Source organism: Oryzias latipes, chromosome 11, assembly GCF_053564925.1.
Source record: "Oryzias latipes strain Hd-rR chromosome 11, Olatipes_Hd-rR_3.1".
NCBI classification, from domain to species: domain Eukaryota; kingdom Metazoa; phylum Chordata; class Actinopteri; order Beloniformes; family Adrianichthyidae; genus Oryzias; species Oryzias latipes.
The window spans coordinates 16260642-16286750 of record NC_136247.1 but is presented as its reverse complement, the minus strand read 5'-3'; the positions used below and the strand labels follow the sequence as shown (position 1 = coordinate 16286750).

At 36.7% G+C, this 26109-nt stretch overlaps 1 protein-coding gene across 3 annotated transcripts in view; it reads right to left on the bottom strand.

The window, feature by feature from the left end:
- The window catches only part of csmd2 (CUB and Sushi multiple domains 2), a 280249-nt gene that overhangs the window by 146307 nt on the left and 107833 nt on the right, over positions 1-26109 (bottom strand). For all 3 annotated transcript variants that reach the window (XM_023959868.2, XM_078955368.1, XM_023959867.2), the window contains exons 6-9: positions 12737-12849; positions 8873-8950; positions 2677-2764; positions 2414-2538 (exon numbers count right to left, since the gene is read on the bottom strand). In XM_023959868.2, the coding sequence (XP_023815636.1) occupies positions 2414-2538; positions 2677-2764; positions 8873-8950; positions 12737-12849 (404 nt within the window). The remainder of the gene's footprint in view (positions 1-2413; positions 2539-2676; positions 2765-8872; positions 8951-12736; positions 12850-26109) is intronic.

Below are 26109 nucleotides of genomic sequence, written 5' to 3'. Positions count from 1 at the left end.
CCCCAAGGGTGTCTGCAAGCCAGAGTAAGAAAGTCAGCCACTAAGGAAAAGGTTTGTATTTGAAAGTGAGCCTAAAAGTAATTGAAAAGTGCTAAATAAACTATTCCAACTTTAATGAATAATGTCAAAGTGAGGTCCTTCAGGTGTGGAACACATGCCCAGTGGCCCGCATGAAAGCCTTCTTGAATTTTTTCAAAGATGTTTGCAGGAGTTAAGAGTAAAATATTAAAATAATTAGAATGGAAGTGCAAACAGTTGGGGTGACCTTAACAAAAGTAATGAAAAAAGGAAGACTAGCTAAAAGACTATGGCTCCAAACATATCTGTGTGACAGTAAGATAAATGCACCAAATTCCATTGTAACAGATTTTGAAAAAGAGGAAAATATGTATATACATCAAATTAATTTGCAGTCAGACACGTTTTTCCAAAAGCAACATTTTTTGAAGCGTAATAAAGAAAATAATATCTGTAAATGTAAATAGATCTCCAGTTATCCTGAGAATGTTCAATCCTTTTAACCTTAATAAAGGTTAGTTTAAAAGGATGAAAGGAATTTTCCATGGAGACTTCAATATTAAATAATTTGCATATAACTCCCAAATGTAGTTTGATTTCATTCAGTTTTTATTATTATGATTTTTTTTAATCAAATATACCTGATTAAAAACTCGAAGTAGAAAAACCCAAGTGAATCAATCTGGTCATGGAGCTATTTTTTTGGATGTCAGGGAATCAACAGCTAAATGAAGGGACAATGTCTAGATTCTGGGCTGCTGCCATCACATCTATCCATGTCCTTAGGCACAACCTTCAACTCCAACTCTTTCCTCACATGGTACAGAAAAGCACTTTGTGAAATGCACACACCAATGTTCTTTGAGCCAGTAAGTGAATTGGTGAATGTGAAGGCCTAGAACGAGAGTTTAAAAAAAATGAGGAAAGGGTTTTTAATCTCTTACTTAGAGATATATTGCTGCTGTAAACAAAATCACACTTTTCAATTATTCTTTAATGCCATTTATCCTATTTTATACCATGGTCGGGGTGAATACTCGATTCTGATTGGCTGCTGGGTGTGCATTAAAAAGTGATATACCACAGGATAACCGCACGGTGAAATAAGAAGTTCCGGTCACCTAGCTCAAATGTTTTGTATCACTGCGCCGGCTTCTTTAAAACAACCTTTAGCTTCATCATTTGGACAAAAACAAGCGGTAAGAGGTGAACCTTCCCTCTGAACTGAGGCTTTATTCAACCCATAGGAAAGTTTAGCATATACAGTATATGTCGCTTTATATCGCCGAATCTTGACTGCAGCGGCGGTGTGGCGCGACGCAGACGATTTGTTACGTGGTGTTGCGCCGCACCACGTAACAAATAGTTTGCTTTTTGTGAGAAAAGCGATCCAAATTGTAAAAAAAAACAAGAATTAAGGACTAAAAACTGGTTACTATTTATTTCTTTTGTAAGTGACCATGGTATGAGCGGGTTAACGGCCTTCAAAGTATACATTATCACTTTTTAACGCACTTCGCTTCGCATTGGGTGGTTCAGGCTTCCACGGTGTGCATTAAAAAGTGATAATGCATACTTTGTCGGCCATTAACCCTTACTTGACAACTCAAGATAATCCAAAGTGCTGTTGTACTTAAAGCTCTCAGTGGTCTTTTAAATACGATTATGCCGTTTTTAGCCAAAATTGAGTTTTGTCAGAGTTTTCTAGGAAATAGTTTCTGCAGAGCGGCACAAGTTCATCAGAAATTTGCCTCTGGATTGTGGCTGGAAGTGTAGGTGTGGAGCAACCCCCCCCCCCCCCCCCCCCTCCCCTCCCTGTTGCTGAAAGCTCTCCGTTTACACTCTCTCCCACTATCTTACAGTTCCTCACATCCGCAGCCATGAATGTTTCCTCATGTTATCCCCAACCAAAATGGTGAGCATTACTGGAAATATCCAAGTTTTGATCCAGATTCCAGATGGTTCTACATAATAAACCTGATGCAAGAGCAAAAGGACAGTTAGATCCAGCACAAAAATTTTTGAGTAGCCTTAAAAAAGTGAGACCCTAGGACCACATCAGCATCAGTAAAATGATCCTGACAGTCTGTTGGCTTTTACTGTCTGGCAAAAAATAGTCATAGGTGAAGAGGACAGGATTGATGGGAAGCAATATACAGAGCACAGCTGAAAAACTGATGCAAAATAATCTTGGCTAAAGGTCAAAGTCAGCAGAGTCATACCAGAATGGTGAATATTGCATATAAAAAAGAATGGAAATGGAATGTGCACAGCCTCAAAATGAAAGCAGAGTCACAGGCTAAAAAAACCTAAGAGTGGTAACATAAATAGAGGTCATATTGAATCCATCTCCACTACATATGTGGCTGGATAGAAAAGACACAGCCAACTCTACCTCTGCAGATGGGACGGTCATCACTCCAGCCAACATAGCTGTCTGTCACTCTGAGACAAGTGATGCTCTTGGAGCCCTGGAGTTCATAACCTTCATCGCAGGAGAAATGCACAGTGGCACCACGTCTGTGGACAGAATGTAGGCAAACCAAAGGTTTAGATAGAAGAATCAACAAGAAAAAGCAGTTTATTAATGCAGAAACATATAGTTGTCTGTGGTACATTAAAAAAAAAAAAACTAAACTAAACTTGAATGGGAATTACCTGAAGTCAGAGCCTTTTCTTTTTCCTCGATCTGGAATCCCGGGATCTGGACACATGTTGTGTCCTTGTGCCACACCCATCTGAGATACTGATGACAAAAAGAAAAACAGAGACTGATGAGTCATGGAATTTTTACCCGAAAACAATGAAAACATTTAATAACTTACATTCTGTTTATACAAAAACACAGTCTTCTAAGTGTTAGAAAAAATGAAAACCAGATATTTTGAACAAATGTGTTTGTTTTGCTAACCGCTGACAAATAAGTAGAAACAAATGTGTAGCTTTATAAATTTTAAAGAGGTCTAAGAGTATTAACATTTAATTTCTACACACATTCCCAGCATAGCTTTGGTAAATGATGTCACAGGGTGCAAAATAGTGGAGGTGACAAGTCAAAAGGGGTCAAATCAACTTGGCGAATTGGGAGAGTGGTGCTCAGGGAAAGGGGTCAAAGGTAAAGACGGTCCAATCGATGGAACACCTGCTCACTGGCCCAGGTCCCAGAGTGAGGCCAGACAGCAGCTGATTTACACCTAAGCTTTGTGTTACCGCAGCACACTCAAGAAAAGAATACTAATACCTAATAACTATTTCATTAATGACATAAATAGAAAATAAATTAAGCATAAAATGTCATATTTTTTTTAAACTGAAATGCTTTGTTACCCAAATGTTGCCCCATTGGATCTACTATCGTCATTTCTGGAGGTTTTTTAATTATACCTATAATTCAATACAAAGTTTTAGGAATTTAAATGGAAAATAAAATCTAAAGTAAGATATGTGTGTGTGTGTTTTATATTTAAGTTAGAGCTGTCATGCAAACAATTCTTTTGTGCGATTAATTAATTGTGACCTGCAAATATTTACCCAATCTAATTAACCTATTTTTAATGTTACCTAATAATTGGTCTTGTAAGCCCCCTTCTGAGGTATTTTCATTTAAAATTGTGACACTAAAAGATCAAAATAGGAGTTTTTTTTCTTAGCACGATAAAAATAAAAACATGCTAATGTATTTATTAATTAATTGCAATTAATGTGATTAATCAGCACTCCTAATATAAGACATGGATGGAGTGAATTATACAAGGTAATCCAAAAAATCAAATCATGCATCTGCTGTCCAAAAAAAGAACATATGTCTGCTCAACAGGTTGTTCACAGACATTTGTAGGTCTATGTTGCTTCATGTGACTCACAGCCATTAGGTTGTTACCGTGACAGATGTTCAAATAAAGCTGAAGAACTGTGAGCTTAAAGAATGAAACAGGGCAAGGGTGAAGAAGACACTGTGGAAAGACCAGCCAATGCAATTACAAACTGCTATTTGAGGTGCAGCCACAGCAGACGGTGCATCCTTTGGGTCTGACTTCTGTAACAATAATAGTTCATCTTTTTATTTGCCCAGAAGAAGAGAAAATAAAAGATTAAAAAAAAAAAATATTTTTGCAACAGTGGGACAGTGAAGTTACAGTATAGGCGAGGCAATTTCAGTTGTATAGCACCTTATGTACAGTACACAACCAATTCAAAGTGCTTTCCTGAAACGCTTAGATTTAAATATAGAAACACTTTGTGAACACCTGAGTTCATCAAAAAGCTGCTTCCATCTCAGCTTCACCCTGTTTTGTTCGGCCTCTGTGTTTTACCATCATAAGGCTTCCAGCAGATCTCAGCACTCTGCAAGGATTGTGAAGGTTTGTGTGTGAGAGCCGACAGGCATTTGGGTTCCACACAACTTTTTTTTCTTCTTTTAATTACATTTAAATGTAACTGTTGCCAATAAAAGGATGTCAAAGAAGGAGTGACGTAGTCTGTTCTCCAAATGTTGGTTAGGAATCTGGTATCAGTTGTTCTGAATTAACTATTATTTTTTTTGGATGTGCACAAATAAGACTGTTGTACTAATCCAACCTCCAGGAGATGAACGTGTGAATCAGGTTCACACGTTCAATCAACAACAGGAAATCTCTTAGGTTTCACTATTTGACTGAGATAGTAAAAGGCAGACTAATTTGTGGCCTTCGATGGAGCCCTGATACTCAGGTCTATTATGACACTAAGATTTCTAACTCAATAGTTGGTCAGTATTCCTCTAAAAACCAGCTCCTCGGTTTTCTTCCCCATTTCCTTCTTGCTTTATACAATAATAAATTTTTGTTTCGTCATCGTTTTGCTGAAGGACATTTTACTGCATCCAGGAGTTTATCTGTTCAGAGCAGTGGCAGAATCTAATGGACCATGGTGCTTTGGTGTCAGAACTACATAAAGCTGAGTGTCATCTGCAAAACTGTGGTATGAAACATTATTAGTTTGGATGATCTTACCTAAGGGGAACATGTACGGCAGAAGTCCAAGAACAGAACCCTGAGGCACTCCACATCATAAGGAGACTCTCAGATTCATGATCAACCATAGCAAAATAACCCAAGATGAGATCTGATAAAACTATGGACTAAACCAGATAATTCCATCCGGCATGTCTAGAAGAATTTCATGTTTCACTCAAAATCAAACTACCGTTTTCTTTCCTGAATCAGTGTTGATGCAGATTTGTTAGTTTATCGAGTGCTGTGGTTTTGTCTGAAGCTGGACTAAATTTGTCTAAAAGGGTCTTTGTTTTGATCCAGCCGAAAAACTTTTAAATCACAAATTGTTTTGTGCCATCTCGGCTGCCATGGTATGTTTTTTTAAATTTCAGAAATTGGACAAAGCCAGAGTTTTACATTCCGAATGAAAGTCATTTCTTCACAGCCTTGCTGAATGCACTTCTTACAGATAGTAGGTGGCCACTGCAGATCAAGTGTTTGGTGAGCCAACCATCTCTAGAGGATCAGTTTTAGAGGCTCTGATTGTCGTTTTGAGTTGCCAGTGGTCTCAGTATTCACCAACATATGTTTAACTGTTGGCTATTTTAGCCAGAATGTTAGGAATTCTTTCTCTCAACTAAGAGATGGTTTCCTTGGAAAAACTGTAAGTCAGTGTATGCTTGCTGCTCAGGGACACATTCTAACAGCAAAATCGTACACTTTCACCTTTTAAGGCCAGTTTCAGGTTTCCTGTGGCATTCTTCTTTTTTCACTCTTTGCTATATTTTGTGAAGGTTTCAAGGTCATGTTAATTAAATCCAGGAGAAATTGTGAGAGTCAGTTGTGGAGTTGTATGCCAGTTTCATGGGGACTTTTTCTGACACGCCTTCCTTTGACAGTTGTACACTCCTGTACACGTCCACGATCGGGGACTGATGAAGGTCATTGCTTTGAGGGTAAAGCAGGCCAGCCAGTTGCTCTTGAGATGTCAGGCTGTGGCGCTCCAGTCACGGCTTCATCTTTTTTTTTTTTTTTTTTTTTTTTTTGAGAAATGTGATTTATTTTTTGGCTTTGCACCAAAACAATCCAAGGATAAAATCACAGACTGGTGGTGGTACAGAAAACCCTCCTGTTTTCTCCAAGCAGTCTCATTGGTGTGTTTTGGTTGAGTCTTCGTCTTCATGCTGGTTGTAGGGTAGGGTGGTGGTGTTCAGATAAAGTCCATTTACTCCCAAATTCAAATCCTGGTAATTGTTTTACCCAGTATAGTGATTTTTCTGGAGATGTTTTTGACGGTTTTGGTAGAAAGGTTAAGCATTGTGGTGCTATAGAGTTGCAGACTGGATCTATTAAAACAATTAATTAATTAATTAATTAATTAACCACCATTCAAGCAATTTGAGAACTAAAAATGTTGGTTCAACTAACGAAAGTTGAAGGAGGAACAGGAGCAAGCAATGATGCACCTGCACTCACCAGAACAGATAATGATGCATTATTTGTGCGGGGTCTGTAAGCTGCCAGTTCTTGCACCTTACTGACCACTAGATTGAAGCATGAAGACACTGTGCTACAGCATCACGCCTACGTCATAAGTGTTCAACTTGCATTATCCTTACAGATACATTACTATCCATTAACCACACACACACAACCATGGTACATGCCATTTTCATGGCATCCCCTAAGGTGGCCGCAGGAGCCTCAAGGGAACTGCAAGACACACCTGTGCTCCCTTTAAGATATGGATGTTCCCGTCCATGACCCTCCACAGGCCTGGACAACCCCAAAACCTGCATGTGACTAAAGCATTTCAATACAGTTTACGAAACATGAAAGCAGTTGTCTCAGATCTTTTGGTTACATAAGTTGTAATAGCAAAACAGTGGGGAAAAAAAAAAAATCATCGAAGTGGTTTTAAATTTGCAGCATTTTCAAAAAATATTTCCATGAATAAAAATGGAGTCTTAATCTAAATATTTGATGCAAATGTTAATAGGGGATTTTACCATTGCCTAATTGAGGTTGTATGATCATTAGATCACTTCTGCATGAACATTATTTTAGCTTGTTATGAAGTTGTCACTTCCGAATCATTAACTAAATATGAATGCATTTGTGTCTGTGAAACTGTTGCTTATCACTTTATTGCTGGTGTGTTTCACCTCTGTCAACAGCTTGTCTGCCAACAAGTTGGTTGGGGATTCAACTCCCAGGCTTAGCATATGAAAATTGATTAAAAAAAAACAAAAAACTGGCAGAATACCTATAATTAAGTTTTTAGAGGAAATTTTGCAACTATCAACAAACAAATCCTTTATTTCAAATATCAGTTGCATGTACGTTTGCTTAAATTAATATTACAGTTCTAGATGTTCATGTATTTCAAATGTACAAACAGCAGCCATTAAGAAAATCCTCATTTACATTTAGCGGGCGTTCAAGAACACTAAACGCAGTGTTCTTGAATGTGGATAAAGTCCATGGTATTCACACTGGAAAGGTAGGGAGGGGCTTTTTCTTCTGTTAACTAGCACATGTCTGCCACCTACAGTGGGCCTACATAAGGCTTGGTGCAAAATGTCAGAGTGGTGCAAATTGCTCGCAAATCTTGCTCCATGCTTTTTTCTTTCACATCTCTGTTCCATATCATACAATTCCGTCTGGGCAGAAATATTATTTTTCTCCTCCACGATCAATTTTCGAACAGTTGGAACTTCCATTAAGTAAAAGGGATGCCCTCCATACCTAAATCCAAGTCCCTCACTGGTCAAAGTTTGATCGGGTTTCATTTGAAATGCTCGTTTATTAACCATCTGTTTCATACAAATCGCCCAGAGACTTCTGTAGCTATGCATGAATGCAAGAGTTTTGAACGTACGTTGTGAACATAGCTTTAATATTATACAAGACTTACTTACTATTGCAGGAAAGCAAGAAAATAAAGAGTCTACAAGCTACTTTATTAAGATGTGCTCATTGTTGTTTTGTTTTTTTCTGTCATGGACAGACAAGACCAAATAACTCCTGAGATTTATTTTGTTCTGATAACCAGACGAAAATGTAATAAAGGGCCTACTGGGTATTTTTTTCCAGCAAACATAAGAGAGGCAATCAGTTTTTTCCTCAGAGATGTTGTGACTTGACGATGACAGGAATTTAAGATCAACATCAAAGTAAAAAAGGGAGGTAAACACACATCATACAACAACAGTCTTTTCAACTTTTACAACTTTTCATATTGGAAGCGTAGCAAAACTCAGCTGCAGGCCGCACCAACTATTATGTGGACACTTGGGAATACACAAGAAAAGTTCTACCAAATGTATCAAAACGAGAAGATGTTGGATGTATTCCCATGTTTGGTTAAATCTGTTTTTTTTTTTTTTGTTTTATTAAAATCTATGACATTTTTTGTTTCAGAATGGTATGAAACACGATTTTTTTTAAATTTAAGTACTCATTTTGTATCATAACAGATAAGCCTACTGTCTGTTTTTCTCTCAAAAAAAACAAAGTACATTTGTTTCTAAGACCATCCATTACAAGAAACCTTGAGCTGTGCAGGTTGGTGGAGTAGGCGCAGTTATAATGGATTTCCAGTCGGACTAACAAAAGGAACGTTGAAATACACATATTTTCCCCTGCTTCAATTCAATTATCTAACAACAAACAGAAGATTTCAATTTAATTATGGAAAAAATATAACTGAATGAATTCAAAAGGCAGATATGCATCCCATAAAACCTCCAAAATTTGGAATTCAAACTCGCACACTTACACTGCTGGTAGCCGATTCAGCTGCAAAGGGAATAGCTTTAACAGAACTTTTATATATTGTATCTGGTAATGAGTGCAGCTGCTGACAGCTTAAGACTTACACACGGATATCTTGTGGTGGTTGTCTTTGCTTGGCAGCATCTTCACACCTCTAGATTTGAGCTCTGTCATCTTTTTTACTGAAAGAAAAAGGCAAAATAGAATATAACAGACAGTAGAACGTGCAACACAACTGTCTAAAAGTTGTACAACATTTGCAGTTAAATTTACATCAACTTGGAATAAGGAATTTTTATTTCACTATCAGGAATTTGTAAAAAACTGGGAAAACATTGAAAATTAATGTAAAATAATTTTATTATTCTAACACTATCTTCCATATTTAGGATTTAATCTGTAGACATAAATTAAGATATTATATGTTAAACATTAAAGGGTTAGACTATGGGTGGGCATGATTTTTGACTCGTGTACCACAAAGGGTCCTAAAATTTGAAATAGAAGGGAGCAAACGCAGGAGTGTTTTGGTAAAGCAGGACATAACATGTATTCTGAATGAAAACATGGTTTAATTTTGATTGAAAAGCCTAAATTTACCACTAATAATTAGAAGTTTTTATTTGAAACAATGTGACTTTTGTTAACACTTTAGTTACAATTGCATCAATGGGTTGATGTCCTTAAGACAAAAATGCCAAATTGGAAAAATTCTGCATTTGTGTGCTGTTGGAATGATCAGAAAAATGACTGCCCAACTCAGAAAACACACATGAACATTGGAAAAACAACAAATCATTCAAGACCTCCTCAATGCAGAGGGGTTGTTGGATGATTTGGTCATCCATAAACAAGCAAGATTTCTAGCTCTCAACATAAAAACCTCCTTCCATCAGCAATTCCTTGCAGATGGAAGAAGGTTGAAGGCTGGGTCTTTCAGCATGACAACGATCTCAAACACACTGCCCAGGTAACAAAGACATTTTTTAATGTCCTGAAGTGGCCAAGCCAGTCTCCAAATCTTAACCCTATATAAAATCTTTGGAGGGAGTTGAAAGTCTTTGTTGCCCAGCAACAGCCCCCCCCCCAAAAAAAAAAAAAAAATCACCGCTGTAGAGGAGATCTGCATGGAGGAATGGGCCGAAATAGCAGCAACACTTCGTGAAAATCTTGTAAAAATTTACCGAAAACGTTTGACAGTTGTCATTGCCAACAAATAGTATATGACAAAATAAATAATTAACAGTTATTTTCAACCATAATTAACAGATACATTCTTTAAAAATCAGACAATGGGTTTTTTCTGGATTTTTCTCTCTCTCATTCTTTCTCATAGTTGAGTTATAACTATGATGAAAATCACAGGCCTCTCTCATCTTTTAAAGTGGGAGACACACAATTGGCAGCTGACTAAATGTTTTTTTTGCCCCACTGTATGCATGAAAAAATCACGAATTATGTAGAGGAAATTGGATTATGATCATTTTTAATATTTATATTGTACATTTCTATATTTCTGCTTAGTTTGTAAATTGGTGCTTTATAATCAAAGTTACAAAAAAAAAATATTAAAAACGGAAAGAAACTCAGTCAGGAACTAAAACCTGCATTTTTATGCTACAAATATATGTCACCAGTTTGGCTTTTATCAAAAGAAACAAATTACTGCGACATTTATTCATCTCCTTCAATCACCGTCTTGAATGTTCTTGAGTGTTCTTGTTCTTTTTGGTTCATGTTATGTATAAAGAAATGGCAACCTACATCCAAAGGGGATTTACACACCATCATGATTGAAATACTGTGAAAATGTATTTATCTTTATTTTTTATTTCATTCAGCAGAGGAGTAAACTCAGTCCATCAGTCTGTATTGCCCATTGAATAAAGCAAGTTATTAAAAACCTGGAATGAAGAGTATTGTATGTTGGAGAAAGTATTTCTTTTTTATTATGACCTTGTCAGCAGAGTTTAATTTTTTTATGAACAATATTCAGTTCTATGATAGATTATTTTGATGTTAGGTATTCATAAAATGTGTACAAAAAAACACACATTTGGCCACTGAAGACTTAGTTAATTAGAATGATACCAAAAAATTTAGATAAACCATAGTCAAATTACATTGACTATTTACCATCACTCTAAAGTGTTCTTATTTCATTTTTTGTGAAGAAAACTGAACTAAGTTTGAACATTTTGTCTTTATAAGTTTTTCACTCATTTCCATCTTTCCTATCAGCTTGCTAGTGGATGTCTGGAGGTGAGATCCTTTTAGATCAGCTCTTTCAAAGACGAACTAATCCTTTTCTCCAGCTCATCCTGTGTCAGAGGTGATCCTGGAACCTCAAAGTGCTGTGGGAGAGAAAATGGATATACGCTGTAAAGAGCGTTTTATATCTCTGTGTGTGAGAGCGGTTTTGTTCCTGCACGTGTGCGCACACAGCTCCTTCAAGGATCCATCAAAGGAAAGCTTCTGGTGCCATCTTGTCTGCTAAAAAGTAGATGTGAGATACAGAGGACTGACCAGCATCAGGACCAGTTTAGAGGCTACATGTTTTATGATAATTATTTTAATGACCACATTTTTTTTTTTCAAAATCATCTTTATACACAAAAATATTAACAAGGTCAAACTTTCAAGCTTTATTCTCCTTTACCTCTTAGAACTTCATGTTTGGTCAAAAAAACCCAAATACAGTCTGTCTGTTTAAGAGCATGTGCCAGAATTAATGAGAGAGGCATACTTTGTATTTCACTCAGATACAATTGTATCACAATTGATACAATTTATTTTGGTGTATTTATAGATTTTCATTTATGTTTTTTAAAGGGTTTTATTATGCTGCCATGCTTAACTCTTTAACACCAGAGCTTTAGTTCCAGTTCTGACATTCCTTCAATTATCTTAACTATTAAACCTTTTACTGTAAATCTAATGGATTCTGGAGTGAAGAAAAAAACACAAAGCTCCTTTTTTCACGTCACAATCTGTTGGAAATACATTAACTGCGCAATTTGGTGTAGATTTGTTCAAAGAGGATGTGTTATTTTGTCGTCGCAGGCGACAGTGTTTAAGGGGGAAAGAGGAGTGAACTCATTAAAAACTCCTGCTTGATGGCTCCAACTGTTCAAGTAACCACGTTCTGTTTAGGCATATCTTTTTTAACTTTAACTGCATCATTTTGCAACTTTTCTGGCAAAACCATTAACTCTTGCTGACCCAAGTGTGACAGTTTGCCAAAACATTGAATAATTTTTATTTTTTTTATTAAATAAGTCAGCCTTTATTAATGCACTTGAAGGACTTTTTGAACTAAAACGGACTAAAATATTTGTTTAATTGATTTAAACATCCTCAATTTATTAACCCTTCAACACCTGAGCTTTATCTCGATTGTTTACATTCTATCAACTACCATGAACTCTTCAGCCGTTTACACATTAAACGTAACTCTAACGTATTTTGAAGAGGAGAAAAGCAGCCTTGTGCTTATGTACAACATTTGCAATACGCAATGAACGTAAATCAGCTGTTTCTGACACAAAAACTGGCTTATGTAACATTTTATGTTAGTAAAGGTTTGGATAACGGTGCAAAGCTGATGTTAAAAGCCACTTCTTTTGCATCAAAATCAGCTAATTTACAGTAATTGTGTATTTACGGTATGTCAAAATTTGTTGTTGTTAGATGACGACAGCTCTAGGGTTAAAGAGTTACACTATTCTGCTGACGTCAACATCTTGAAGTAAAGAGATGATACGGTCCTACATATGAGTTCAAAGAAGCTGTTGTTACAATTTCATTTTAATAGCTGTTCTTTCCTGTTTTATTCCTTTGCCAGTCAAATGCAAAACCAAATACTCATATAAAGAAAAGTCTAAAAAGTCAAACACAAAGCAAAAACATTGATAAAATTATAACTGAGATTAATCTAACTTTAAAAGTGACTCTTTCTTTCCTCTTACCTTGGTACTGAGCGCTGAAACCTCTCAGCTTGTGATTGCCGTCAGAGGTGAAGTGAAGGCGAAGCCAGTTCTTGCTGCTAATGATTGGCGAGGGAAGGTTAGGGCCAGTGAACCTGTGGACAGGTGTGACAAAAATGGTCACATCATTTCAGACTCTGGTAAGCTTTTGTTGTGACCACAAATTGAAAAAGATATTAGAAAAAAAAAACATGTCACATATGTTTAAAAAATGTTTCTAAGATTAATAAAAAAGATTTTGGCATTACTCAATACAAAAGCTCAGCTACTGGTTTAAACTCAAATCCATTTTATTAAAGGGTTTTGGTCTGTTTTATCACTGTTGTCAAAACGTCTGTAGTGTATGCATTTGCCATTGAAGCACACAATCGTTTTGGATGGATCTTACAAGCTAATTAAAGGAAATTAATTCTTTAGCATCATCTCATAAAAGATTGTGCTTCCTTTTTATTTATTTATTTTTTTTCTTACAGCAATTAAGTAATCCATCATGTTTCCAATAAAGTCAAGATCAATGGCAGACAATATATTCTAAAAGGCTGGCTGAACCTGCCAGTCTTCTCTGGTTGTCGTCTTGTTTGTTTCTGGTAATTACACTAATGTTCGTAAAATGAATCGAGGGACATTAACACGCAAATCTTACAAGATCTATGGAAGTAGTTCCAACACTTAAGGGGATTTGTAATGTCAAACTCTTAACCCATTTATTATAACGTAGGCAAACAAACAATAACAGTCTGTTTTTTGGGTGTCATTATTTTTACAGAGATCAAATATCTGAATTTTGCCAAAGAATTTGCATTGTGTCAACCAACAAGGGACTCAGCGTTGGTCTGTGAAGTGCTGATGATGTGTCAGCAGGTAGAAACCAAAACAAACATGAAGGAGAATCTGATTGTTTATGATATTTTGCCAATGATAAAAATATCCTCTCATTTTATTCTTATTTTTTCCCCTCCTCGGACTAATGCGGGACAAGAGTCTTCAAACTGGGTCACAGAGAGACGGACGTACTGCTGAAAGTAGCTGTTGTGGTTCTGTTGAGCATGCCTCCTCCTTGGAGCCCAACACCTGCTGCTCATCTCTACAATCAGCACCTCCCCACCTGCAGGCCATCACAGACTCTATTTATTCCTGAGGAGGATCTCCAGCCAGCGCCAGATTATTGTTCACCCTGTGTCTGCCTGCCTGCCTTCCAGTCTGCCTGCCTGCCTGCCTTCCAGTCTGCCTGCCTGCCTGCCAGTCTGCCTGCCTGCCTGCCAGCCTATCAGTCTGCCTGCCTGCCAAGTCAAATTAAATAACCTAACTTCTATCAGTTTGTGTCTGCACTTGGATTCAGTTATCCACTCCCCTCTCCCAACAGTAGCAGTGATGGTGAAGCTCACCGTCTTCAAAATAAATAAACCTGATCTCTCAACATCATCTTCCACGCATTGTAAATGAGATACAATGCGTTTGGACAAATTTCGAGAAGCTAATTAGACGTGTGTCAGAAGAGAGACAGAGGACGCAAATTTAGTACGCGAATAGCGTTTGGTGTGAATGCAACATTAAGCTGCCTCCTTAATTAGGTTGGCAAAATCTGACATTTTTTATCTTTTATGAAGAAACGTCCATCAAGCTGACTTTTTTCAGACAAACTTTTCTGCCTTTTTAAATTCATCTTCAAAGCCTAAAGTTTTATAGAAGGTGTAAATACTAAAGATTTTTTAAATCTGAAGTTTTTTAAAGCCATTACAATGTGTTTAACCCGTATGATCCGATGGTGGCATCAGTGAAATATATTTAAATATGTTTGGTGGTCCACTTGGTTTGAGGTGTATTTTACATTACTTTTTTTTTTTTTTTTTAGGAAAAATGGGTCTGGGCTGTTATGGGTTAATTAAAAACATAGTTAAAATTAAAATTAAAAACAAGCAAATGTTATTTTTAAGTTCCTAAAGCACCAAAATCGACGTGTGACTTCCAATGATTGTTCCAAAAATGAGATTTTCTCCAAACACTCAGAGATGCTGATCAAATTAGTAATGGGACTGTGTGGTTTTACTGGATGTTCACACACAGAACACCCCTGATCCAGCTCCAGAAACATAGAGTCAAATTCAATCATTAAATAATAAATTATGTTTTGTTAAATGATTAAACATGTTACTGCAATACAGGGATAGATGTTCAATAGTGTTGATTCATCATGAGAGACATCGGATTGAGCTTTTTGTCCAAACATCATGAGAAAACTCAAACTCTTATATTTTTTTGTTTCATATTTCATAGTCTGTCAGTTGACGTTAGTTCCGGGGCAAAAATCAAGCTATGCAACTCATAATAAGCAAACGGAAGACTGCAGTGTCAAAGTTCACCAGCTTTACATTAGGATCAGCCTTTAAAGCACATTTTGCAGTGTAAGTTCATTTGGTGGTTGCATGTTACGTAGGCTCATTCATTAGTGTGTGGGTGTTTGCTTGTGTAAAGGCCAGTTTTTCAGTGAAGAAAATTCCCATTAATTACTCTCCTTTGGCAGATCAATCAGGGCTCTGCTCAGTATGCACATCCGGGTGCTCACAGCAGACCATGGGTCAGTGTGGCTTTGAAGCCAAAACTATCAGCATTTTAATGAGACTAAGGGAGTTATTGCACATGCAAGCTTATTAAAGGGGGGCATGTAAAAATAGCCCCAACAACAGCATAAAACATGTCCTAACAATTATAATGCATGGATGAACTTTATAAAGAATAGCTGAGGCGGGTTCAACCTGAACTAAAGTCAATAAATTTAAACAAAAAATGACAGCCGCTCAAATAAGTTTTCTTAACTCAAAGTAAATGTATGAAAAATAAACAAACAGATGTGAAAGTGATGCAGCAAAGACAAACTGAACCTTGGTGTCATGCCGAGCAAGTAATTAATAGACTGGAAACAGCTGAGAGGATAAACAAAAGTACCAGGAAGCAAACCAAAGACCACAAGGGCCAAGTTCAACCTGGCAACACTACAGAAAAATAAAGGTATCAAAAAAACAACCATATGATTCAAAGTCTAAAAAAAAAAAAGGAAGCATAGCTGAGAATTAAATCACTTGTGAGAAATGTGTTTTGGCTTTGCAAAAAAACAAAAAAAAAAAAAGAAAAGAAACCCTTTTGAACTAGTCTTGCCCTTTTGGTTTGGAGTACTCGAAAGAAGTTGAACCTCTTTAAAGTGGCCTCTTACTATAACTCAAATCACATTTCGTGGTTTTGCAGGTGTTGGCCCTTTTGCATACTTTACCTCCTGTTTATTTATTTATTTATTTTTTTTACAGCACATTGTGTTCTGTGTCCTAATTGACTGCAGACCTTCGTCAATTTACCACCTTCATGACCTTTCTCCTGTACAGGAACAAATCTTCCGGACAGCAAATAAAGTTGGGTATAGAGAAAGTGCAAATGCATTATTCATTACGTCAAGTCTTCTGAAATTTGAAGACCTAATAGAACAACAAATGTTGTTGAACATGTTTAAAATAGTTATTTCATCTTTCTGTTTAATTCCTTATTTATTTTTCTTGTTTTCTCTTCATTGTGTGAGTCATGAATAGCTACTGCCAGACCATCTCTAGTTATGTCTTTGTATAAATGCGTATATTCAGATATACATATAGACTTCTTGATTAAGCAAGGGGCAAACATTTAATAAGAATTTAATTCTTTAAACTGCTCCCTTCCAGTTGTGAAGTTGTAAAATTGTAAAGGAACTTGTCACACTGCCGCTACATACAATTTGCGCATTGTCCGCAGTTGAAACCTGGTCATACGTAAATATACAAGGAAACAGTGAGAAATGTTGTGTTTATTCATATTGAAATGTTCACAGATGTATCACAAAAGAAACATTTTAAAACTACGGGAGCAGTACAAATAAACCACTCAGAGGACATGTAAACCTGCGCTTTATTGAATTTCTTTACTTTGACATTCAGAGCGCTAAGCAGGAATCACATTGCGTCAATTGACTTTGCCGTACCTGTTCTAAATACGGTAAATAGTCGGATTTCCCGCGCTGCATGGACACCAGCCTGTGAGAGACCTACGCATGAACTGTGTAAAGATGCAATGCTCAGCCAAACAAAGATTTTGAACAGCTTAAAACCAAAGTCACATAAGTCACAACCCTCAAAAGACATCTGACAAAATAATCAACGCAAGAAACACTAATGAATTGTGTAATCACAAAAGACCAAAATTTTATCTTTGAAAATTTGCGCAGATTGTACGTGTGACATGGCCTTTAAATTTATGTTGTATTCAATACATGTTTTTGTATTTTTGATGCTTCATGAAAGGAAACAAAAATAAAGAAGAAAGAAAGAATTCAGATTACATTTGTTTTTTCTTTCTACACTGGACAGTTTTTTCTACGTAGGTTTGAACTTTCAGAGTTTAAACGAGACAAGTATTAAAATGTTATCGTCGGTCTGAAGAAAGTGCTTATCGTGTTTAGTAAAAGGTTTTTCAGCCTTACAACATCAATAATTAAATATTGTTGAAAACAAAGATGTCTACTTTGCTGATTTTGCCTATCGTAGGCTATTTCTAGAACATAACTCCCTTTATCAACAAGGGACTGCTGTATCTGTTTCTAAATGCTTGTATGCAATCTGTTACCTATTGTATATTGAACAAAGCTGTGGCTGTAGTGCTATAGAGCAGTGACCTTCAGATGGGACTGAACCCAACAAACATCAGGGGCTTTAAAATGAGTTGTTCCAACATCAAACAATACAGAACATTGTTCACTCAACAACAACCATCCAAGCAATAAAGTTCAGTCTAAACCAAATACTTCAGGGGCCTTGAGGGTAGCTCTGTCTAATCTGGTCTTCCTAAATTAAGAAAAGAGTGAAAGAAAACTTTGCTGAGACTTATAGGATCCTATAAGACTGTAAACTAGCAGACACATCAGAGAAAGAACCTGTACCAAAAGACTTTGGTCCGACACAGACAACATGCCTATTTTTCATCCTCAGTCTGTCTGTCGGTCTGTCTTATGTGTTATTCATGAGCGGACTTCTGGCATATCAGGGAGCCTTGTTTAGTCTTCTGATGGAGTACAAAACAGGAAGTACCTGCTGGCTTAAAGAAGCCAACATTTCATAGACTTCTCTGGAGAAATAAACAGCATTTACTCAATCATTCTATTTGTTGGAATAACCATTCTTGTTCTGCTACCTTTTTTTGACATGTTCTTGCTAATCCTATTTTTTTCATAGTTTTTCTTTAAGTTATTCAAGTTTAAACGGACCAACCAGACGCCTCAATAAAAGAAAGTGGTATCACGTTGAACATTCAAACTGTTTGACAGATTCTCTCCAGCCCACTTTCAAGTGGTAGGGGTGTGGTCTTCTAACAAGCTCACTCCTGAGAGTGGTTGCCATAGTAATGACTCAGACTGACTCGGACCGATCACTGCTTACTGACATTTCATTTTGAACATCCTCTGGCTCCAACATGGCAGCGTCTGTATTGCAAAAAAACTTCGGCTGAATTGTCTTCACTTTGATGGAGCTGGAAGTAATCCATTTTCTATGGGTGACATCATAGTTACTTGCTCCAGTTCTCTTATACAGTGAATGAAGCCAACAGCCAAAACACTGGAAATGTCAACAAAAGTGAAAAAGTATCTTTCTAAATCACAAGATAATTCAACAATCTTGAGTCTGGAATAACTCATTTACAGCACTGTTGATGTCTAACCAACAAATTGATATATTCCTACACAAACGCTGTTGCCTGTGATAGGACACAACACACGCTCTAAAATTCTTCGACCACTCATAATGCTAACATACTTCCAAACAGATTCGGAGGCAGAGAAAAGCAGCTGTGGCCTTCAAAGTAGTAAAGCATTGCATATCAGCACAAAGCTCCTTTTGCCACTTCAGAATCTGTTGCAGTTATGTTAATTGCATAAACAATTGAAAAGCTAAAGTACGTCAAAGAACGTCAACACTGGAGCTAACGATGCTGTGTGAAAGGGTAAAGTAAGATGGTGCTTCACTTGATTTTTTTACAGGGTATGCAACCAAACAAACTAAATTACCACAAACAAAGCAGGTAAAATTCCTTTAAAAATAAAGATGAACAGTTGAGCAATCCTACTGAAGATTGTCAAATGGCTTAATTGACAATTTTCTCAAATCCCTCACATTTGTAAAATCTTTGTCAAGCCTGGCTGACGGCACACTTCACTATCATTGCCGAGCAGGGCTGCTAAAGACACAAACAAACACATGTACCAAGCATCAATCGCACCACTGACTCAAAACAATATGTGTGCTGCTGTAATCATCTTTGGACAGTATTGGATCTGCAGTTAACCGAGGAAAAACAAATGAATTTCCAAGGTCGCTTTTAAGAGGGTCAGTGCAAAGTGAGCCATCCCTACAGATTTATCAAACACAATAATAAACTCCAATAATATCCTGGAGCTGATTACTGAGACTTGCCCTTCCCTGCTTCAGGAGGCTGCAGATACACTAGGACAAAAAGGTGACAAAGAAATGGTGGAGGGACAGAGAAAGGAAACCGAACCACGTTGACAGGACTTAACTTCCCTTACAGACTGTTAGGATAATTAAACAAATACTTGTAACTGCACCAAGAATAAAAAAATAAACACCTGCAATCTCCATGAAAATCCCCCAAATACAATTTAATTCAAAAAAATGCCCATAATGTTCTCTTTGCAGCAAATGATGCTGTGTAAGATTCATGATTACAAGGTAACAAACCCATAAATCTAAATAAGGATTTTATTTACTTTTTGAATAAATTAATGCAAGAAACTTCAATGAAGATTGGGTGTCAGTACAGGATGGATGTAAAGCAGTGCTGTACCATTAATCTCCATCTTCCTCCCCCTTTCTTTGTGTCTGCTGTGCATGAGCCATGGGTTTTTGAGAGTGAGTGTGAGATGATGCCGTATGTGAGAAGACAGGTGAAACCAAGCTAATGATATTGAACCTGGCAACACTGTCACATCCCACAAGCAGAGACAGCTTGTTGCACTCCCTGAGACACTAGCATATCCTGAAATAACTTCACTGCTGAGTTAGAATAAAAGCAATTGAAAGGCTGTTTTTTTTCTCTCCTTGTTTTTGCCTTGCTCTGATTAAAATCCCTTGAACACAGAGTGCAGTGAGTACTTTGTGTATCAAAACAAATGAGTACAAGTGCTTGCCTTACTTCCCACGAAAAAATATATATTGAAAACGGTATTTAACTCCTGCCAGTCAGGCTAAGGTTATTTATATATATGGCAAATCATCGAGGTATCCTGTATTGCCAACCCTCTCTAATGAAAACATGCTTCCCTGTGTTAGTATCAGGACTAAAGTGTGTTTAAGGACCCACTCCCATGAAAAATCGGTTTTTGGTGTTTTTAATACATTTAATTTAAAATTACAAGATTTGGTCGATTTTAAAACCGCTCAGATCATGTATAAAGTATCAATAAATTCTCTGCCATCTAATATTCTAACTTTGTTTCAAAGCAGAGATGCGGTAAACAAATACAACTTGAGAGGAACCAACACATTTTATCTACCAAAAGTAGGGACAACCCTAAAATCCACGTGTATCTCAGTGAAAGGTGTCACATTATGGATGATATGATGATATAAAAACTTGTAAAAGTCTTGTCCAGTTCAAATGTTTTTTTTTTTTAAAAGATACATAATGAACAAGTACCATGAAGCAATGCAACAATGATAAAAAATGTCAAATGTTTAATTTTGTTGTCTGTTATGAGTGGTGTTGAGTGGGGGAGTGGATTCCTAAAAGCTTAAGCTTCTTCCAATCCCCTTTTCTAATCTAATCTTCAAAGTCTTGTATTGACTTATTTTATTTTATGTAATTGTTGTTTTGATTTGAAATAAAACATTTTTGAATTGAAATTTGGCTTGAATTGTGGCATTTTTCTGATGATAAAGGACATATGTAAAGAAAATGAAGCTTACAATTGCATTTCTGATTAGTTCTTTATTCCTGGTTAATCAAGAAAAGACATAAAATGCAATTCAAAAAAGATTGTAATTGTGACATAGAAAATACGCCGGGTGGGCCACAAGCTCCCTGCTCCGCTACATTCTGATGCATCCACTTGTCAATGGCAGACTTCATAGGAGGTTGGGGCCCCAGGTGGAAAAAAAAAAAAAAAACAACACCTGAGGGCTCTGCAGTAAGTTGTATTGATACTTTTTAAAATACTCCTTAAAAGCATTCTTAAAACATAATGATTGGTAATAGTTAATAATTATGACGCAAAGACAACATAAAACTATCCCGGGATGGTCTTTAATGAGTTAAGAGTCGAATGAATAAGCTCAAAATTCTGCAGTGCAGAATGGCGTTACTAACCGTATATAAGGGGAAACATTAATGGCCGCTGGTTTTACTTAATACCAAACATGATTGTTTTTTTGTTTTGTTTTTTATTATATTTTAACTCTGTGTGGCCATTAAATGCATGCATGATTTAAAAGTTGCTCATTAGGATCTGCAACTTACTGGCAATCATAAAAATAAATGTTTTTTAAATCTCTGCAGTCTCCCTAGGGGCAGTTTAACCAAAGGAGTGATAAGTGCAGCACAGCAACTAAAGAGTGAACCCAAAAGAATTCAAGGATTGAATCAAAAATTCTTGACAGTATGCATCAGACAGTATTTATTTGCAATACAAAAGATTAGCATCGGTATAAAAGGTTAAAAAAATAGGTTGATTAATCAGTTTAAAGGAATGATGCTTTCACTTCAGATTGACTCTGGGCTTGGCTGCTGCAGTTTTAATCTGAGTAAGAAGGTCCCATAAGCATCAACTGGTACTTTAGCCCCAAGATTTCTTCTGAAATCGCTCGTTTGTCTTTTAATATTACTTTATTGCAATTACCACATCCATCATCGCAGCACTATATTTTCTGGCAGTATTTAGGAATATGTGCCAGTTGAAAAGAAGACGACTAAATCTGAACTGCAGCAAAAATCTTCAAAAACAAAACACAGGTGAATCACTAAAGTGAAAACGCTAATCAAAATAAGACATTTAAATGCAGTTGAGGAAAAAACATTTAAAAAACTGTGAAAATGTACTCATTTAGGTGAATAGATGTGCATTCAAGCTAATAGCCATACCTTGATTTATAGGGAAATGTCATTTACAGCAAACAAATAGTCATAATTATTTCATCTCTGTCAGGAAAATGTTGTACTCCTGGACTCAAAAATCAACCTAAATTCTACTTTTTAAATGCTTGTACTGATATGTATTTGTTTTATTTTTGCTGTTCGTAAACATTTCTTTCAAAAATTATACCAAGTAAGGAAGAAAAAAAAACAATGAAAAGACAAGTGGGAGAAAAAAAAAGAAGATAAACACTTCCCCCTTAATAGTTTTGCTCAAATCAAATATAATTCTCTGCTGGTAATGTTGAAAAACATAAATTGAGACTATTTACAAATACAATCAGTTTTTCTTTGTTTATTTATTTTTAATCATTTCACATGATGACCTCTTAATTTTTTATTTTTTACTTTTTTGGGAGGTGGTCTTTTAAATTTCTGCTGTCAGTTTTTTTTATTTTATTTTTTTAATAAATCAATTCAGTTTGGTTCAGATAAATCTTTTCCTTATGTTTGTTCTGAATCTCAGACTAATACGTGCACTTATTCCTATCAATTCTAACCATGTCTTTTTTTTTCAAGTATTTGAATATTGCATCAAGCTGCAAAAACTGACAGAAGTGTAACTTCTTTCTTAACAGCTTGTTTCCTTTGCCGCAGCTTTGCTTAGGTGAGGTAAACACTAAACAGCGCTTTGAGTGGAAGAAAAGGTTTATGACAAATTGGATATGCAACTCCACTGGGTCCCACGTTTTATGTGACTTCAGGTTAAACAGGATACATGCGAGAAAAACAAACACTTTTCATGGAGAGGTTTATATGTGTTAACCTGACTTTTAATAACTGTCTGTGTCAGATAAAATTCATCAGATTGACCGGTTAAAACCTTAGTCACATGCACCCGTACAGAGGTTGACTCAGACATGTGCTGTTGGCTTTTGAGTCGAGGATCGCAGAAAGGAGCTACTACGTTGTGACAAACACCAAGAATACGTCATTTATCAGTTCACAACAAGTACAACACTTGTCACTTTAAAAAAATGTGCAACATCAAGGAAGACAAATACAATTACTTATGAGGTGATACATAATTTTTTGATGTGATAAAAAAGGTAAATTGTTTTTTTTACATGATTAATCTGCAAACTTCAGTTCTTCTGAAAAGCATTATTTGCTCAAACTAAAGCACAAAGATTTATTTACAAGACTTTTTATACAGATGGGGGAAAAAAATAAAATAATAATAACATTGCTTCTGTCGCTGCACAGCAAAGCAGCAGGACACCAGAGGAAAAAAAAAATACCAAAGCTTAAAAGGTTGAAAATCATAAAGAAGCAAAACGAAGAAGTAAGGCCTCTTTTTTTGGGTCAAACACTAGGGACTCATTCATGACTTTGATCGAAAAGAAATCCTGTCTGTCTGTGAGAGGGACTTGGCAGTTTAGCTTCTGCTCTCTGCAGGCATCATCTCCCCGCGCTCCTGAGAGACCACTGCACAGTGTCGGGGTATCTCTGCATCTGTCTCTTTTTATGGTTGGACAAGTCATTGAAGACGTTCCAGTTATTTTGTGAGCCCGTCTTTCATTATAGTGCTTTCACAAACAAAACAGATAAAAATATATCTGACGTACAACTTAGAGAAGACAGCAACTGACAAATATGAAGTTCTGAAGAGAGTTAATAGAAGTCTTTGTCACAACTGCCCTCACGGCTGGAAACGGGCTGTATGCGGGCGAAAAATGGCTAAACCTGTAGGGGGCACACAGGTGGCCCACACAACATAGTAAGGTCATGAATTGCTTGGTGAGCCTGTAGAGCAAAAATGGTCCCACAGTTTTTATCCTATGGGCGACATGTTGTAGTAAACACTTGGGGTGTTTTTTTAGACTGGATACATTTGGTTCACCTAAAGTGAACCACAGTTAATTTTTAAAAATTTCCAGGTCGTCACATGATGTGAACAAAGTAGGAAAGAAACAAAGAATGATCCGTGAACTACACCTTTAATGCTTTTCTGTATTTTGTTATACGACATGTGCCCACCGCTGCTGTGATGTCATCCAAAAAGCTACCTTGTATTTCCTTAACAGAATTTTCTTAAAATAATGTCTCAACACCACAACGATGAGACACAGCAACTCATTGAAGGCTCATTAAAACAACTTTTAACGTGACACGCATTGCTTCTCACTGTTTCTTCTACAATCTAAGACAAATATTTTTCCGCGCAACTTTTTAGTCGTCTTCTTGCTAATAACTACCTTGCAGCAGGCTTCCACCGGACCAAAAAAGCAAAAGAGAGTAAAATGTGTTGTAGCTGACGTTGATAAAGGCGTTACAAATTGGTGAGCAAAATAAAAAAAGTTTGAATGAATTCTCCCGACAGGGACTGCAAAGCACAGGACTTCCATAAAATCTGCCTCTAGTTGCTTTGACACGTCCTCGTAATTCCTGGCCAACGACTGAAGAAATCTTTAGTCACATGGTTCTGTTTACAAGCTTTCGTCCGGGACATGAAAATACGCTTGACGACAGTCTGAAAAAAGACCAAACACAAGGTACAGGACTCGATCTGGACTGGACCAAAGGATTTTCGCAATCTGAATACGTCCTTAAGACAACACACATGGGTAAGTAAGGGTATATTAGGTGAGACCCAGACATGTCGTAGAGATTGCCACTTCTAAACCCTGCGCATGGCACAGAGATCCCGTTTGTGCTGTTCAAGTGAAAAGTGCACGCCTCTTGGAAGCAACTTGACTGTTAGAAATAAGAAAATAAGACAATCAGATGGTAGTTTGTGTGGATATCCTACGGACACTTACATATCACCGCACACCCCATACATGCAGCATTGCAAGTGATCAGTAAGGAGCCATTAATGCACGCACCTTACTCACGACTAGAGTGTGGAGTAAGACACCTTTACGATACCGCCCAACGCTGTACAAATGCATCACCCCTACATCATAAGTACGTGTAAAATTATTCTTACAAATACTTTACCATACACTTACCAGATGCAAGACATATTATTTTTCTGACACCCCTGAAGGTGGCTGCATGAGCCTCAAGGAAACTGCAACACACACCTGTGCTCCCCTTAAGATGCAGCTGCTCCTGTCTATGACCCTCCACTGGACAGCCTATTACTAAGGCTTTAGACTGACCTTGTCGGATGTATCATTTGGTTAGATTTCTACAGAAATACGTTTTCCAGAGACAAACCAAAAAAGTTTAAAAATCACAAGGTTATGCCATTCATAGCAACAAAGTCAAAACCTGCAAATAGACCAGTTGCATGCACCTTTTCCAGATAAGGCTGAGTGTGCATTATTTATTATCCATTGTTTAGGCTTATGTGGGCGTCATCACTATCCTCAGGATGCTCAGTGAAATCTGCTATCTGGATGCTGACAGTGCATTAAAAGCTCCATGCTGGAGGCCTTGGAGAGCATTTGTGACAAGAGCAAAACACCGGATGATGCGGAGGAAGAATCTGCTACAAAACGACTTCTGGGAAAATTAAAGCATTGCTCCCAAAGTTGGTCTTTTATTCTTAAAATTGCTGAGAAGTAGAAGTTAAACTGTCAGATACTTACAGACAAACAGCGTTCTTGTCCCCTAAGCAGCACCTTCTCGACACTGAACATCCAACTGAAAACCTTATGGGTGTTTTATCAGTTTAATTAAACACAAAGCATTTTTCAAAGTAAAGTCTTCTTAAGATATCTTTATTGTTATTTCTGATAAATGTTAAATGGTCTTCATATGAAATATATGAAGTAACGATTTGAATTTAATACAAAAATAACAAATTTCCCTGGTATTAATCTCTTTTGGAATACCCAGACAGGTCTAACATGACATAGGCATAGATTAGGACACCCCAAGTTTAGCATAAAGTGGAACTACATTTTTCTATGACATAATATTTTTTTTCATTTTTGGGTGCCAGTTGCTGGAACCCATGAAACAACAAAATGGCTTAAGGCCAGCTTTACGACTTATGAAACAAATTTTTTTTTTTTTAGAAGATAAAACGCACATGGTTTTAAAACAAAAAGAAAGCCAAAGTAGAATCTGCTGGGAGGATTTGTTCCATACACGGACGCATCAACATGTTTCACTTCACTATAGAACCTCAGGCTTTGGATCAAACTGACTCAGAGAGACCGATTGATGCTTAGCAGAAGGTTATT